Source organism: Drosophila kikkawai, chromosome 3R, assembly GCF_030179895.1.
Source record: "Drosophila kikkawai strain 14028-0561.14 chromosome 3R, DkikHiC1v2, whole genome shotgun sequence".
In the NCBI taxonomy this organism is placed as follows: domain Eukaryota; kingdom Metazoa; phylum Arthropoda; class Insecta; order Diptera; family Drosophilidae; genus Drosophila; species Drosophila kikkawai.
In genome coordinates, this window is record NC_091731.1 from 34235132 (window position 1) to 34253154 (window position 18023).

Sequence of the window (18023 nt, forward strand, 5' to 3'; positions counted from 1 at the left end):
CAGCTACGGCAGGAGGAGCAACAGCAACAGGAGGAGCAGCAGCAACAGCAGAAGGAGAAGCAGCAACAGCAGGAGCAGAAGCATCAACACCTCTGAAAGCAACAGCCACAGCTCTGAGAGATGATATATTAGAAGAGGCTGCTAAGGAAAGGATGGTAGCTAGAGCAGCAACTTTAATTTCAACTGGAGCAGCATCAACAACTGTATTCATGCAGCATCCAGCACCCACAACAGCAGCTCAAGGATTGTTGGTATCCACAGCAGGATGTTCGCCAGAAGCAACTACATCGTTCAATAATATCCCAAAAACTCAACAAGAAATAAAGAAAACAGGAGCTACAAGAAACCAAAGCTCCCTCAAGCTATCAGCATCTTCAAAAACCAAATAATTGCAACAGTGTCACCAGAAGAAACAGTTTCCAACAATCACAGAATCAGCAACATCCCAAGGCAACCGTAAACAAAAGTCATTTCTATCTCAGCAAAAAACCGGTAGTTGAATGAATGAATAAGACTCCACATATCTTTCGATGAATGAATGGAGCTGCGAATCGAATCGAGTTGCGTGCCAGCTACAAAGAACAAGCATCCAACTAGGATCTTCCGCCAGCCTCTCCAGTTGGAAAAACTCGATAGGTGTTAATTAAAAGCCATAATAAATACGTTTGTGATATGCACTCAAGCTTAGTTAGTCTAGAATAAATGTTAATTAGCTTATAAGGGTACTAAATATATTTACAAAAAAATGATAATTGAAATTATTACTGTCTTGTTATTGGGTACTTGGCATTCAGGAAAATCTAGCCAATTGGATTCTGATTAGGTGAAATATCAACAAATGGAGGTCTTTAGACATTTGTTAAGTGGCTTACAATCTTTAATTAGTTATATTGTTAACTGATTGGTTATTGTTATGGGCGGTTAGCCATTAAAATTATGGTAGGTCTGGGAAATAATAATGTTACAATTAACAATAGCAATTCTCCAAAATATTAACTATAAAACATTATTAAAAGGTAAGCAAAATAAATATGGAGCTTTGGCAACTAAATGAAATCGAAAACGAATATATTTCAATCAAATAATAACATAAAATATATTAATTTAAATATTTTTCAGAATTTTTAAAATACCTTAAAAATATTTTAAATAAAAAAAAGAGTTTTTTTAACTTTTTAAATTTTAAAATTTTTTATTAACTTTTTTAGAATTTAATAATATTTTATATATTTAATTTATGAATTTTAAACCATTTAAATAAATTTAAATGAACCCATAAATATACCAAGCTCTTAAAAAAAATTATAAAATTATTCTCCCAAATGGAAATCAAAGCTCAACCCGCATATCCGGGCATCCAGGCTAATCGCAGCCCTGTCATTCCGCACAAAATGATAATAATTTCCTGTCGCAGATTCTCCTCAAGCTCCACATGCTAAAAAAAAAAAAACAACAAATTGCAACGTTTTTTATTCGCATTGCATTTCATTCGGTTTTATTGCGCATGCGTGGCAAGCTTCTGCCAGGCTGGGCCCTTTGCGCTTTATTTATTTATTTTTTACATTTATTTTTTGTGCTGCTGCTGCTGCTGCTGCTGCGTGCGTCAGTCGCGCGTTTGGCGTGCCAGGCATGCGCACACATATTCAATTACACGGCAGCAACATCCAATGCAGCAACTACAGCCAACAACAACAACAGCGATTAAAGCGTTGCATTGACAATAAGCCAACCCCGTTGCGTGCCCCTATTAAATAAAAAAAAAAAAATACAGAATTACAACAACAAAAAACCGAGCTGGCCATGTGCAGCTCAAAAAATTTTCTCACACTCGCCAGAAAATTGTAACGGCCAGCGCACACTCTCGGCACACCATCTTCCCTCTCGCGTTGCTCCGCTCTCCCTCTGGCGCGCACACTTCCTGCCAGCGTTCCTATATTGTTTATATAGTTAACGAATGCGATACATTTAATCTTTAGTGTGTGTCAATTTGCCGTACAGTCATTTAGTTTGCATGTCCCTCGTCGATCGACCATCGAACCATCCCTTTTTTTTCCCATTTTTCCAGTCCCAGGTCCCACGATGATGATGTCCCCGGCAATACGGCAATACGTGCCCAGGAATACGAATGCAAGAGTATATGTATGCCACTTAGCGATCCCCGTTGCCAGATCCCTGATCCCGAGCCCAAGTGTTCAACAGAAGCTACAATTCAGCATTCATAATTGACAACGAAGGAGGGGGGCCAGAGGGCCAGAGAGCGAGGCCCACGACTGACAAGGAAAAAAATTAAATAAAATAAAGGGCAGGTGGTAGTTTTTTCACCACTACCCGTGACTCGCACTCGCACAGCTCGGTCAGATTTACACTGGTTCTAGGACACTCCGAAATGGGATGAAAATGTTTTTAAGGGAATGATATGAATGTTTGAAGGGTAAAGGAAGAAATTAATATTTTTACTTAAATAAAAATGTAACCATACACAATTTTTAAGTCTCTTCCTTTTTTGTAAGTTTCAAATTTGCTTAAACTGAGGACTAACCTGCTGAGAACACCTTCCACAAATTTTCTAAACCTTCAACATCTGTTGTAAAAAAATTCCTAAAATAAGTTCCTGTAATTATACCGCCTTAACCTTCGCATACCCAACGTTTTTCCAAAATTCAGGTTCCCACACAGCCGGAAAATTAACCGTAGCAAGTAGAAAACAGGCAACCAAAAATCCGTAAGGAATAAAGTACAAAACCTGCGTGAAACACCTTCCACAAAACTCCACACAGTTCAACCATATACGCCTCGAAATCCCACGAACAGCAAGGACCTAAAATTTCTTTTCCCACAACAGTTTCTAAAATAAACCGTAGCAAGTAGAAAACAGCCCATAAAATATCCGTAAGGTACAACCAAGGCAAACCTGCAAGAAATGCCTCACACAAAACTCCTGAAAATGCACACATTTTCGACTAGAAAAACCGCATTTACAGGATACCAAAAACTCATGTTCACACGTTTCCCAAGAGAGCTTCGAAAATTATCCACAGCAAGTAGAGAACAGGACATGAAAATCCGTAAGGTACAAGGTATAAAACCTGCATCCTTCATGAATGTCCTTAAATTGCACACCTTGGAAAAACCGTAAACTTAGGTTCCCACGATCGCCAAGAGATAAAATTTACAAACTAACCGTAGCAAGTACCGGGACACGAAGCGTATAATCCTTGGTCCGTAGTTTGCACGTAGTTTGGAAAGGCCGTAAAAACTTAATTGAAACAGGACCAACCGAAAATTCCCCGCATGTGTTGCAATGGTTTGGCCCACTGTGCCATGTGCACAAGGGCTCGAAACTCAGTGCTCGGAGCTCCGAGCTAGGGACTCGGGACTCGCACACGGGACTACCTCCGATTATAACTTATAACACCAACGAGCGAGAAAAATCTTGTGGGAAACTTGAGGGCAAAGTGTTTCCCACGATTCGAATGTCAGTGGAAAGGAAAACAGAGAAGCAGCATGTGCAACCACCGTGGCCCTACCACCACCACAACTACAACTGCACCATCGCATCATCATCCCCTGCCAAGAGTGAGGCACACCAAACAGTTGAGGACAAGATATTAGGTTTTATTTTTTGGGTTTTTAAGCATTTTATTATTTAACTATTTTTTTAGATTTAAGTAAAATAGTAAATTATCTTTTCTGATACTTTGTTCTTGAGTTTATATATTTATTAAGCCTTACATAATTTTAAATAACATTTGCTCATAAAATAAGTTTCAAAAATAAATATTCTGAAAACGTTAAGTAGTTCTTTTCGGTTAAGTTTTTTGAGCCATTACCATCCGCCAAATATTCTCAATGTATATTTCCATTTTAAAATATATTTAAAAACTAAAAGATATATATTTTAATGACATATATAATTTATTTTATAAAATTTTCAGAATATAAAATCCTAATATTTCCAACCTACTTCTTTGACACTGTCTGTAGCCCAAACTTGTTTGTTTGTGAAGAAAAACCCACCACCGAAACTCCAGGCAAGAGGATCGTGTCCCAGTGACTGAGTAATTTGCTCGGCAGGTGGTGGCCACTCGGAGCTCTCTGCCGTCTCTCCAGCTCTCTGGTCGCTCTCTGGTAGCGTGCGCTGAGCACGAGACGCTCTCGCAGCGGCACGTGCAGCTATAAAAGCGGCGGTAACCGGAGACGAGGCAAACACTTCCAACTCAAACGTCGTGCAGTTCACATCTCAGGAGTAACTTTTCCAACGAGTTCTTCGCAAGTTAACTACAAAACCAATCACAAAAACCTCATCACAATGGCCACCAAATACGAGATGTCCAAGACCTACCAGTACCGCAAGGTCATGAAGCCTCTGCTGGAGAGGAAGCGCCGCGCCAGGATCAACAAGTGCCTGGACGAGCTTAAGGATCTGATGGCCGAGTGCGTGGCCCAGACCGGCGATGCCAAGTTCGAGAAGGCCGACATTCTGGAGGTCACCGTGCAGCATCTGAGGAAGCTCAAGGAGTCCAAAGTGCAGCCAAAAGCTAATTCCGAGCAGAGCTTCCGCGCCGGCTACATTCGGGCAGCCAACGAGGTCTCCCGCGCCCTAGCCTCCCTGCCGCGAGTGGATGTGGCCTTTGGCACCACTCTGATGACCCATCTGGGCATGCGCCTCAACCAGTTGGAACAGCCCATGGAACAGGCTTTGGCCGTTAACGCTCCACTATCCATCATCTGCGGCTCCGGCTCCAGCTCCAGCGCCAACTCCAGTGCCAGCTCCTGCTCCTCCATCAGCCCCGTATCCAGCGGCTATGCCAGCGACAACGAGTCCCTGCTGCAGATCAGCAGCCCCGGACAGATGTGGCGCCCCTGGTAAACGTCCAGCACGAGATCCAGACACAAATCCCCCTTCGGGCAATCGCGCAATGGAACTGCAGCTTTAGAAAATGCTTTACAATGATCCTCATTTATTTGTTACGTTACCAAGTTTTAGGTTTCTAAGTTAAGTCTGTGATAGGGCACGCTTTATACACTTTTGTCTGAACTCAATCGAGCAGAAGTCTGTTTTAATTCTACTTTTTTACAAATGTTTACCAGCTAAGAGATCTCAGAAACACACTAAGAAAATATACAAAACGAAAAAGAAATTAAATATAAAATGAAATATGAAAAGAAATTTACTTGACATCTTCTTATTTTGGGGGAAAATTCTTTTACAGGTATTAAGAAACACCAATAGGTCACAAATGGTATAGATCCTATTTCTAATAGGACAAGGTACTTATAGTAAACTCTCATAAAATAACTTTCTCATATAATAAACTCTCAGTTTAAGCTAGAAAACTTCTTAAAATTATTGCAAATTTAGTCTCCTCGGAGTTCTTAATAATTTAATGCCAAGTTTATAATAAAATATACACATTTATATGGAATTTTTAAGTAATAATGTTCTCCATTACTGAGCCTTGAATTGGAAACCCAAGTAAATATAAAAGAACTTAAGCTTGCAAATTTAATATTTAATATCCTGGCCTTCTTGAAAATTATATTCATTATGTTACAACCCATCATTATTTTAAACGAGCTAAATTAAAAGTAACAAGATAAAAAATAATAAGACAACATGATGCCTTAATGGGTAGTCAATTTTAATGTAATGCTGGCTTTATTAATATCAAACGACTACATCGTGCAGACCATTAATTAGGCTTTTGTTTTGAATCTATAAAACGCTTTAAATTCGAATTAACTTCCCTAATTAAATATATGTATAGATAGATATATGAAAGTACAGATACACATGTATATGAAAGTCAATTTGGGAAGTAATGAGAGCATTCAGCAGAAGGTCTAAAGAGTTTGTTCCTGTTTAACTCTTATTATCGGCTTACAGCATTCAAATACATTTGGATATTGCCTGCTTATTATAAAAAAAAAGCGATTAAGTTTAATAATGGATAATATTATAATAATAATCTAATAAATCATAAATTACTACTTAGGGGAAGCTCAGGTAAGACATATATATACCCCATAGGCAATCAATTCAAAATGAGACCTAACTTATATATCTTCGCTTCCTTTTGTCTACTTGAGAGGGTCATCCCGAAATTACAATCCAATAAGTCTCATTAAGGTGATATATCAGGGGGAGACCATAACCCAACCCAAAGGTAAACCTCTTCTTAAATCATTCTGAGATGTGCGAACATCCCCTGCGGGTACAAAAAGATCAATCAAATATTACTAAAACACCAATTAAAAGGCAATTAGTGGAGTTGTATAAGGAGATGTGCATATCCCAGGTAGGGACAAGGGACACTCGAACCGCCCTTCAGTAACTACACATCCCTTGTCTATTTTGAATAAGTCCATAAGGTATTGCCACCTCATACAAAGCAATCAGGGGGGTTCAATGGGAGGAACAAGCCCATCTCACGTGTATGTTGGCATTCCAGCACAAGCCTCACCCGGGGCCACAAGCACTCAACCTCAGCCACGAGCTGGGCACGCGGGGCACACTTCCTGCGCCCGTCCAACCCACCGTCCGACCTCGTCCCCCTGCCAGCCACCCGACGGCAGAGAGTGATCACGATTGAACAACAACAGCCAAGACGACCCAGCACGAAGCCAATATGCCACATCCACTAATTGTGTCCAATAAACACTCGTCAAGGGGCAGTGTGGGAACGGAAAGCGGAGACAGGAGTTCGGAGATCGTAGCCGAGAGTAGGGGCATTATGCCATCATCGTCTGCAGGCATTGATGAAACAATAAGCGAGTAGATGGCACGGCAGGATAACAATGCCAGAGCGGCCCACGCACAACCAGATATCCCTGAACCGCACACAATCCCCCCCACCACTCCAATTCCCTCGCCAGACTCCGACTCGGATCGGCTCTCACTCCATCGCTCCAGCGACAGGATGAGGCAGTGAAGTATGCATTAAGGATAATAACACCGGCCCAGAAAGCAATGCGAACAAGGGCCAGCCAAAAACAGCGACAGCTGCAAAAATGTGCCCTGATCCTTAAACTCGAAAAAAAAAAATGAGAAGCGGAGCGGAGCGAAGCATGTGGCCAAAAGGGAAAACAAACGAGAAAAAATTGTGTGAGAAACTTACTTTCAGCTCGGTTCCCACGCCACGAGCCACAAGGATTGTCCTCCGTCCTCCGAAGCGTGTTGCAGCTGTTCCTTCCGACAGAGACGGCCTGCTTCAGAGCCTCCCCTGTGCGCGACAGAGAGGGCACTAAGGTGCGTACAGGAGGGTGGATTTCAGGGCACCGGGGAGAGCTATAAAAAGGACGGCCTGCTCGGAGCAAGGTATCACTCACGATTCCGCCAGCAACAAGGCAACACAACGCAAGCAATTCGTTGCGAGAAGATATTTCAAATATTTTAAATATTACGTATTACTCGAACATCAACCAAAAATGGAATACACCAGCAAGACCCTGATCTACCAGAAGGTGAAGAAGCCCCTGCTGGAACGCCAGCGACGGGCCCGCATCAACAAGTGCCTGGACACCCTGAAGACACTTGTCGCCGAGCTGCGCGGCGACGATGGCATCCTGCGCATGGACAAGGCCGAGATGCTCGAGTCGGCGGTGATCTTTATGCGCCAGCAGAAGACCCAGAAGAAGACAGTCGAAGAGCCCGCTGCCGCCCTGCCCCTGGATGGCTTCAAGAACGGCTACATGAACGCCGTCAACGAGGTGTCACGCGTCATGGCCTCCACACCTGGAATGAGCGTCGACCTGGGCAAATCGGTGATGACTCACCTTGGCCGCATCTACAAGAACCTGCAGCAGTTCCACGAGGCCCAGACCACCACCACCACCAACGGCGACCTTCACATCCCGATGGACTGCTCTGCCGACAAGGCGCCCCTCAGCCCTGCCTCATCCGGTTATCACAGCGACTGCGACAGCCCCGCCCCCTCACCGCTGCCACTGGAAGGCGAGAAACTATGGCGCCCCTGGTAAAGTGGCAGTAGAGGTGGAGTGGGAAGTGAAGAGAAGGATCATCCAACAACGCAACTGTGATAGCTCAACTGTGATGGCAACAAAATAGCAAAATGAAAACCAATTAGCAAAAAATATAAAAAGAAATACAAACAAATTGAAAACGAAAATCAAAACAGCTTACTTATTTGGGTTCTTGGGGTGGGAGATTTTTCCTTTCAGCATTTCTTTCAGATTTCAGACTAGGACACTTTATTGATATTTATCAATTGTTCTAAATCGAATCATTTCTGAAATTTGTTACAATTGGTATAGACCTAATTGTAATGTAAAATCCCAATTAACTCATAATTAAAAATAAAGAATTTTTTTAATGTATTAGTTAAAAATAAAGTAAATAAAATAATAAATTTCAAAAAAAAATTCAATCGTTTAAATTATAAAAAATGAACATATCTTATTTATTAGAACAAACTATTATTTTTATAATGATTATATTATATATTTTATAAAAGATAATACTTTATGCAAAGGTTACTATTTTATTAACATGGCATTTAGCTTAATTGTACACTAAAATAAAAGATAAAAATTTCAAGACACTCTAGATATTTTTCATTATAATTCTCTATAATTTCTGAAGGCTTAAATTAAATAATTATAATCTAATACAAGAATATATATTTATAATTTTTAAAAATATTAAACAATTTACTAAAGTGATACGTTATCAATAGGTTGGCGCGCTTTTGCATTTTTGAAAATGTATTTTTAGTCCTATACCGCATCTGGGCACACTAAAACACTCGAGATACTTAGTCCGGCAGCACGACGAGACGAGAAGACAGAGCTCAAGGCGTTGCCGGACTCTTCGGTCCGAGCGCCTCAGTGTGACCAGCTGCCGCGGCGGATGAAATCCACCCCTTTTCCGACGAATTTCGGCATAATAAACGGAAGCAGAGAATAGTGTTAGAAAATCTGAAAAACGACGCGGTCGTGTCGAAGGAAAATAGGAAATTATAAATAGAAACGGGCAGTGCCGAGGCCCCCAAACCCCCGCAAGCGCCGGATGCCCCCGCCAGCAAGGAAATACAGTGCGATTGAGGTGAAAATCCGCGTGCAAAATTGTTGCAAAAATATTGAGGCGAGAACGCCATTTACAAGCCGCGTTTGCTGCGAGCGAGTGCGCGTGTAGTAGAACCCTTCGCCGGAGAGAGAGAGTGTACTGTTTGTGTGTGTGAGAGAGCGAGAGAGCGCCGCCGCCAAAGCTGCCCAACACATACACGCCGTGTCAGACACTTCGCGGTCGGTCGGCTAAAAGGCAATTTTATACGGGCGAAAAGTTGTAAAAAAAAGCATTACCACTATTAAATAAATTTCGGTTGGCTGCGAAAATAGTGCGAGAGCAAACGGTCGCGCAGAGCGACCCATAAAACGTGCTAATCCGGGGCATAAAACTGGTACTGCCATTATCTCGCTTTTTTTAATTGCTTTTGTTTATTTTTTGTATAGGACACAGTATAATTTTTCTTTTGCGCTGTGCCCGTGTCGGTGTGCGTGTGTGTGTGTGATTTGGCCACTCGCTGGTTTCTATGTATGTGGCCGTATCTCCGAGCAGTGTTGCCGCCCTCGGCTCGAAAACATTAAATACACTCTGCCTATAATTTAAAAAATTGTAAATCAGTTGAGCTTGCAGTTAACAACTTAAAAAACGCCTACTAATGGTAAACAATGGGCTGGACCAAATAGATTCAACGTGATTAGATACAGTTCGGTGTTTTGGCCAGGCCAGCATGGCAACCCTGTTTAATTGCAGTCTGTCTGTATATGTTCGTATGTTGTTTGTGCGGAGTGTGCTGTCTTTAGCAAAGAAAAGTGCTATATTTTCCACGAATAAATCCCGCCCTGGCCAGTGCAATAATTCGCATAAGCCCGCCGATCGGCCCCGAAAATCGAACTGTGATTTTGCGTAACAATTTCGGAGGCCACATGCAACTGTGCGCTTGATTTTTCGGCGGTAAACACTCACACTCGTACCCTCGCTCCCGTTTTTGCGGTGGTGTGCGTGTGTCTCGCTGGCTCGGCCATTGCCGTGTGCGTGTATTAGTGTGTGCGTGCGTGCGAACGTATCGAAAAAATGGTGCAAAAATATGAAAAAGCATAACTAAGCAAATGTAAAATTCCATTCGCAGGATATGCAAAATGCGAAATAGCCCGTACAAAACCGCCATGGAGTTCCACTAAGTGCCGGTAGTTCGGAAGCGTTCCGCCCGCAGATCAGAAAAGTAATCAAAAAGAGAGCAGCACACTGCCATCGAAAATATAAGAAAAGAAAAAAAAAACAAGAGCAATAAAACGCTGGCAAAAGAGGAAGTTCCGAAACGCTCGAGAAGAGTTTTCAGTGTGCGACAATAACCGGAAGGAAGGAGGGAAGGGAAGGCGGCCGGTGAAGAAGGCGGAGGAGAAGCAGCAGGAGCACGACGAGGACTTCCGCTCATCCGGGAAAACGGTGGAAACTGCTGCACTGGCTCCGAAATCCACCTCGGAACTATTACCAGCCGGCAACATAGTAGAATAACAACATGTATCCCTCACCGGTGCGTCACCCCGCCGCCGGGGTAAGTTCACCACACAGTCCGGTATCTTGACCCTGTGCCCGCTAATCATGTGTGTCTCTCTCTCTCTATGTCTCCCCCACCCCACGTGTCCACCTACCCACGCATTCCAATAGGGACCACCACCTCAGGGCCCAATTAAGTTCACCATCGCCGACACATTGGAACGCATCAAGGAGGAGTTCAACTTCCTGCAGGCGCAGTACCACAGGCAAGTATCCTGCATGGGGACAGTTCCCAGGCCCAAGACCCCAGAGTGCCGCCAAGCCTCATATAATTTCCCTCAATTATTATGTTTGGATTTTAATTAAAAGAACCTGATCGTTGTAGAGCCTAGTGATAAATAGGCTTTAAAGTTATTACACTTAAGCAGATTATAGATCTGATTTAATCAAATTAATTTAATGGTTCCACAGAAAATGTTATCAATTAAATCAGTCCAAGGAATACGATAAAATACTGTTAAATTTTTGTAAGAACAGAATTTCCAAGATATTTAAAATTATATCCAATTATTTCACTTATTGTAAAGGCAATTTAAAATAGTTTTTCAAAATGGAACACAAAGCCTAAGAACCATTTGAAACCATTAAAATCCCTTGAAGCCCACCTTATTGGCCTTACTGAAAACAAAAAAATCACATTCAAAACCTTTCCGAGCCTTCGCTGTACCAAGGCAGTACCCTACGAGTTTGTAGCAGTGTGAGTGTGGATGCTGCGTCTGCGTTTTGCGAAAAGTAAAACAAAAAGCTGAGCAAACCGGTTTGGCGCGCCATATGCGCCGCTGTCATAGGATTAACCTGCGCCGAAGCCGCCGCTTCATGCTCCATGCTCCAAGCTCCATGATCGCCGCTTCCTTGCGTTCAGTTCGCTTCCGTCGCCCAACTAATTTGCCCGTTGATCATTTTTCCTGTGAATTTCAGCATCAAATTGGAGTGCGAGAAGCTGTCGAACGAGAAGACGGAGATGCAGCGCCATTATGTTATGGTAAGTCGTCATGATCCTCAAATTATCAGAGCTTCTTAGCTAATGTTTTGCCCTTGGCAGTACTACGAGATGTCCTATGGCCTTAACGTGGAGATGCACAAGCAGACCGAGATCGCCAAGCGGCTGAACACACTGATCAACCAGCTACTTCCATTCCTACAGGCCGACCACCAGCAGCAGGTGCTGCAGGCGGTGGAGCGGGCGAAGCAGGTGACCATGCAGGAGCTCAACCTGATCATTGGGGTAAGTGAATAGAGGACGAATGGATTGGTGGATGGTCAATGATGGATTCCTCAACAACAGCAGCAGTAAGAATAGAAGATGGGGATGTAGGGGAATTCGGGAAACTTTAAATTTATTACATCATATTTAAAAGAATCACAGAAATCGTATAGAAGTTAATTTTTATTAGAGTTTTATTAACGTATCTCTTAGAAAGCTTAAATTTTTCAACGATTATGATTTATCTTCTAAATGGATTTGAATATAGGAAAGTGAATTGATTCAGATTTTTAAAAATGTGTGTGATTCCCTTTGTTATGATTAAGTGGCGACCACTTTCCGTTCGCGTTTTCGGGCAACATTTGATTTGAGTTTGTTTTTTCTACTTCCTAATTTGTTATGATTTCGCATTCGACCACTCTAAAATCCAAACAACGTTCTGCAGCATCAGCAGCAACATGGAATACAGCAACTTTTAGTAAGTTTGTTTCGTTGCAATTCATTTTCTTATTTTTGTTTGTTTACTGTTGCCGTCTGCCGCTGCATCCGCCGAATGTGCCACTGCCACAACAACTACTGCTCCAGTGCCGCCTCACAATAATCTTTCCCTTGTTCCAACTTTCTGATTGTCCATATTTTTATTTATTTATTTATTTTTTTTAATAACGCTTCAAATGCCGCCAAATTGTTGTTGCTGTTCCTATTAACGTTAGATGGTCTTCCCGCGATATATTTTAGTCATAAGAGCGGAAGTTGATTAAGGAGTGATACTTACGGTTCAGATGAAGTTTTTTTTTATACCTATTATACAATATATTTGATAAACAAAATTTATATATATTTTAATTATATTTCTGTAGACTTTCTGAGTACTTTCGATCCTAACTTAAAATGTTGATATCTATTTTCAATAATTTAAATATTCATTTTAATGCCAGGAATTTATTAAAATCAAATAATATTTAAAGACCTTAGTGATTGGGTCTTCAAAAACTTTAATTTTCAAAAGTCAAATACAAATATTTGATAAATTTTTCATGAACCTCTGACGAAAGGAAATACTTTAAGCTTTCGAAAACAACGGGTTTCTATTTATAGGCAAAATATGGTTTCGATAAAGATATAGACCATTTAGTGTTAATGTTGTTGTTGTTTACACACAAACATACACATTCCAAATGCTTTCATTTTTCTCACAAAGCACGATGTTAATTTTAAAAAAGCCACAGCCCACTCGCACGCCTGAATTAATAAGATCTCATGGTTCCATTGCAGCAACAGATCCACGCCCAGCAGGTGCCGGGCGGACCGCCACAGCCGATGGGTGCATTAAATCCATTTGGCGCCCTGGGCGCCACCATGGGTCTGCCACACGGACCGCAGGGTCTCCTGAACAAACCGCCCGAGCACCACAGGCCGGACATCAAGCCCACGGGTCTGGAGGGACCAGCAGCCGCTGAGGAGCGATTGGTAAGTAAAAGTGTTGCCACATTCGATCCCCTTTTAATGCTGATGTTGTAGCGCAATTCGGTTTCGCCGGCTGATCGTGAGAAGTACCGCACACGCTCGCCCCTGGACATTGAGAATGACTCGAAGCGTCTAAAAAATGAGAAACTGCAAGTGAGTATTTCGAGCTTTTGTTGGTATTAGCATAACGTCGGTAGTATCATCCATCCATCATCGATAACTACTGTCATCTCTCACCTCATCTCATCTAAGCTAAGCTGTTGCTGTCTCTCAACTCACCAAAAAAAAAAAAAAATAAATATATATAACTAAATCGTAGTCTATCTATCATTTTTGTAGTCGTTGTCTAATTCTGCTAACACCTTCCAAACTCATGCTAAACAAAATGTGTACTGCTAATTTATAAGAGACAAGCTAGAGAGCAACAAAATAATAACTAACAAAAAAAATCACGATTTAAGAGGCCGGATCCCTGTTTTACACTTGCCCTGAGTTTGATAGGTATTTTGTTTGTCTAAAAATTAAAATATTAATCAGATAACCCGCAAACATTTAAAGATAGAACCTTTCTTTCCGGGTTTTCAAGAGAAATAAATACGTTGAGACCATGGTTGTTCTAGTATTTCTTATAAAGTCACTTAAGATCAAAAGAATTAAGCTTTTAAATTTTTAAGGAATTAAATTAATTCCCCAAAAGACACTAATAATTAATTAAACATAAATTTTGCTATATTTTACTGCAAATAATTAATAATAATAATTATATAAAATACATGTAATTTCACAAATAATATTACTTATATTTTGAAATTCTTATTTCATTACAAATTCCAGAAATTATAAAATATATAGTTAGAGATTTAACGAAAATAAGTCCAACCTTAGGCAGGCCTGAATAAGTTATAATTGTTGTTGTGATTGTTATGGTTGTTGTTGCTATTGTTATTGCTTACTGTTGTTCTTTGTGGGTTTTTGTATAAATTTTGATTTATATTGTTTTTGTATTTTTTTCAAAATTATTTCCAGGACGATGAAGGCGAGAAAAGCGATCAAGATTTAGTCGTAGATGTTGCAAATGAAATGGTGAGTTGAGTGTCGGCCCAGATTCAATGCAACCATTCCCGAATTCCCCTTAAAAAAAAAAATTTTAAAGATCAAAGCCTCACCCTACCCCAGTTTCTTACCAATTTTCAATTAACAAACCAACATTTTTCCGTGTTTGTGCCTTTCAGGAATCCCACTCACCGCGCCCCAACGGCGAGCATGTGTCCATGGAGGTGCGCGATCGGGAAAGCCTAAATGGCGAACGCCTGGAGAAGCCCAGCAGTAGTGGCATCAAACAGGAACGTCCGCCCTCACGCTCCGGCTCCAGTTCGTCACGTTCCACACCCAGCCTCAAGACAAAAGATGTAAGCTTTAATTGAATAGCAATGAAAATATGGATATTAAATTTGAATTCACTACCTTAGATGGAGAAGCCGGGCACACCGGGCGCCAAGGCACGCACACCGACACCCAACGCTGCCGCTCCGGCGCCGGGCGTTAATCCTAAACAAATGATGCCGCAGGGACCACCGCCAGCCGGCTATCCGGGGGCACCGTATCAGCGACCGGCCGATCCCTACCAGCGTCCACCGTCGGATCCAGCCTATGGACGACCGCCACCAATGCCGTACGATCCACACTCACATGTGCGAACCAATGGCATTCCACATCCCTCGGCCCTGACGGGTGGAAAGCCGTAAGTGTTTTTCCTGTTAAAATAATTCTTTCCTTTTATAATAATAATAATTTTTAATGTTCAATTTTACTCTTTTCAGTGCATACTCTTTCCATATGAACGGTGAGGGTAGCCTACAGCCGGTGCCGTTTCCGCCGGACGCGTTGGTCGGTGTTGGTATCCCCAGGCACGCCCGTCAGATCAACACACTGTCGCACGGAGAAGTTGTCTGTGCGGTAACCATCTCCAATCCCACAAAATACGTTTACACGGGCGGCAAGGGCTGCGTGAAGGTGTGGGATATCTCGCAGCCGGGCAACAAGAATCCAGTCAGCCAGTTGGATTGCCTGCAGCGCGACAACTACATACGCTCGGTGAAGCTACTGCCCGACGGACGTACGTTGATCGTGGGCGGAGAGGCCTCTAACCTGTCCATCTGGGACCTGGCCAGCCCAACGCCACGCATCAAGGCCGAACTGACCTCGGCGGCGCCTGCCTGCTACGCCCTGGCCATTAGCCCAGACTCGAAGGTGTGCTTCTCATGCTGCAGCGATGGCAACATTGCCGTGTGGGACCTGCACAACGAAATCCTGGTCCGCCAGTTCCAGGGCCACACCGACGGCGCCTCGTGCATTGACATCAGTCCGGATGGCTCCAGGCTGTGGACGGGCGGCTTGGACAACACGGTGCGCTCCTGGGATCTGCGCGAGGGTCGCCAGCTGCAGCAGCACGACTTTAGCTCTCAAATATTCTCGCTCGGCTACTGTCCCACAGGTAATAAGAGAACTTCTGATGAAAAGTACTCAAAGGAATCCTATTCTAACGCTATTTAATTCACTTTTCAGGCGACTGGCTGGCTGTGGGTATGGAGAACTCGCACGTTGAGGTGCTGCACGCATCGAAACCGGACAAGTATCAACTGCATCTGCACGAGAGCTGCGTTCTGTCGCTGCGTTTTGCCGCCTGCGGCAAATGGTTTGTTTCCACCGGCAAAGACAACCTGCTTAACGCATGGCGAACACCCTACGGTGCCAGCATATTCCAGGTGAGTTTGAATAACCTTTTTTTTTCCAAGTGAAAGTCAGACCCTAATCCGTTATCTTTGTGGTTTCAGTCGAAGGAAACATCATCCGTACTTAGCTGCGACATATCAACTGACGACAAATACATTGTGACGGGCTCGGGCGATAAGAAGGCTACTGTCTACGAAGTTATTTATTAAATCCACAAAACCAAGCAGTTTTTTCATTTTGTAATAAGCTCGTATAGTTTTTATTACAACAACAGAAGCAAAAAAACAATTAACTACAACAAACAAAATGTTCGAAATCATGCAAATAATATAAAACAACAAAAAAAATAAACATCTACAGAAGGCAGCAGTAGCAACGCATCAAAAAGCGAAGCAAAAATGAAAATTCTATAATATATATATATACAAAAAGGAAAAACTAAAATTTTAAGCGTACTTTTAGCTACTAAGCCTAAGCTAAGTCCAATAAAAAAAAAGAGAAACCAACAACAAACCAAGTTGAACACACAAATTGCAAGAAAAGAAAACACTTAAAAAAAAAGAGAGAACAAGAAAGAAAAATAAAATTGATGATGAACGAGAGTGTGTTGTAAAAGAAACAAAAACAGTCGGCGATACCTACCTACGTTCATCTTGACATAAAAAACAAATAGAAGGATAAGTGCGCAGGGTCTGCCTGGATTATAGTCATTGCAAAAGCATGAGCGTTGAGATTATGATTACCAGCTGAGCGAACGAAGGAGTTTGAGGTGATGCGAGTGCTTTTAGTTTGTTTTGTGTGAGCGTTTTTTGTAATTTAGCTAGCTGAGAGTCGTCGTCGGACAGCGAATGCAACAACAACAAATGTAATTTTTAAGTTGTCAGTTTCCTTACCTCCCCCTCTCCCCCCACAAACACACACACATTTGCATAAAAGAAGGTATATATATATAAATATAAATGAATATACTTAGTAAGCATTTTAGTTAAGAGTTTTACATTATAAATTAAACACAGAACAAGCCACCCACACACACACACACTCCCCACCCCCATACATTCTCGCATTCTTGGGGGATCATAGAGCTCGAGCAGTCGGCTTCAGCTTGTTTGTAATTTGAAAATACGATGTAATGAGAGAGGAAACAACCTTTGTGTGAATCAAACTCTTTAGAACCAACTGTAAAATCCTATATTTTGTGCAGCTAAAAAAACAACAACCACAACAAAAGCCGCATCGACAAGCGAGAAAAATAGAACACAGCTAAATTGTTTAGTGTTTAGAGTATATATATATATGGAAACGAATCGATTTATATACAAAATATATATATATAATGCGAATGGCGAAATTGTAATAAGCAAGAGATAGAGTGCAGCACACGCTTCGATTTTTAATTTTACAAATATTATTATTGTGGTTATATATGTATATAATTATATTATAAATAATTGAAGCAAAACGAGAAAATAAAAAATTATATGTAATCGAAAGTAAAGCTTGGGACTACTTTTGTAAGAGAGTGCGGGGGTTATGGTTTTCAACTTTTGTTGTAATTTTGTTTTTATGAAATGTCCAATATCTTGGGAATATTTTGTCAAAGTTTCACACCAATCAGAGAAAAATTAACAAAGTTATGCAAAGTTGAACGTTTAAAGTTTAAAGCGCTCTCTTATACCAATTCGTTGTACTCTATAACTCAAAATGTACTGGACCAATTGTTTTGAAATTTGGTACATGACTTCTTTAACCAATTCTACAAACTTTTTTTAATTTGCAATTTTATAATATTTTTTAACAAATTAACTTAATTTTTTTACTCAAAATTAGGGATTTTGACTTCCAATTTCAATATAAAATCAGGAAAAAATTAAAAATATTCAAACGCCATGTGAGTACTTTGGCTCACTAATGCTTTAACGAATGCATTCTATTTTTTTGATATCGGATGATTTTTTGGGATGTAAACCGAAAAACCATCTGTTTTTGGAAGACACTTCGAAGATTCCCTATAACTCCTGTAAAGATTTAAAGATTTCT

The 18023-nt window shown here is 41.4% G+C and overlaps 3 protein-coding genes across 5 annotated transcripts; all 3 read left to right on the forward strand.

Moving 5' to 3' along the window:
* Positions 1-4222: 4222 nt before the first annotated feature.
* E(spl)m7-HLH (Enhancer of split m7, helix-loop-helix) lies at positions 4223-5085 on the forward strand. The gene has a single exon (XM_017182607.2). The coding sequence runs from the start codon at positions 4310-4312 to the stop codon at positions 4868-4870; it is 561 nt and encodes a 186-aa protein (XP_017038096.1). The 5' UTR covers positions 4223-4309; the 3' UTR covers positions 4871-5085.
* A 2263-nt stretch (positions 5086-7348) lies between these two features.
* Positions 7349-8045, forward strand: E(spl)m8-HLH (Enhancer of split m8, helix-loop-helix). The gene has a single exon (XM_017182616.3). It carries the CDS (start codon positions 7429-7431, stop codon positions 7978-7980), a length of 552 nt encoding a protein of 183 aa, XP_017038105.1. The 5' UTR covers positions 7349-7428; the 3' UTR covers positions 7981-8045.
* An 868-nt stretch (positions 8046-8913) lies between these two features.
* Positions 8914-16965, forward strand: gro (TLE family member transcriptional corepressor groucho). 3 transcript variants are annotated; one of them, XM_041775959.2, is made up of 13 exons: positions 8914-9064; positions 10152-10577; positions 10691-10785; positions 11498-11561; positions 11622-11804; positions 13065-13253; positions 13305-13403; positions 14277-14333; positions 14483-14659; positions 14720-14991; positions 15071-15744; positions 15816-16015; positions 16085-16965. In XM_041775959.2, exons 2-13 carry the CDS (start codon positions 10542-10544, stop codon positions 16190-16192), a joined length of 2154 nt encoding a protein of 717 aa, XP_041631893.1. In that variant the 5' UTR covers positions 8914-9064; positions 10152-10541; the 3' UTR covers positions 16193-16965. The 3 variants fall into 3 exon arrangements, with proteins under 3 accessions (XP_041631893.1, XP_017038141.1, XP_017038140.1); XM_017182652.3 differs by having other exon boundaries at positions 8915-9064; positions 13059-13253; XM_017182651.3 differs by lacking the exon at positions 8914-9064 and adding an exon at positions 9130-9419 and having other exon boundaries at positions 13059-13253.
* Positions 16966-18023: the final 1058 nt, after the last annotated feature.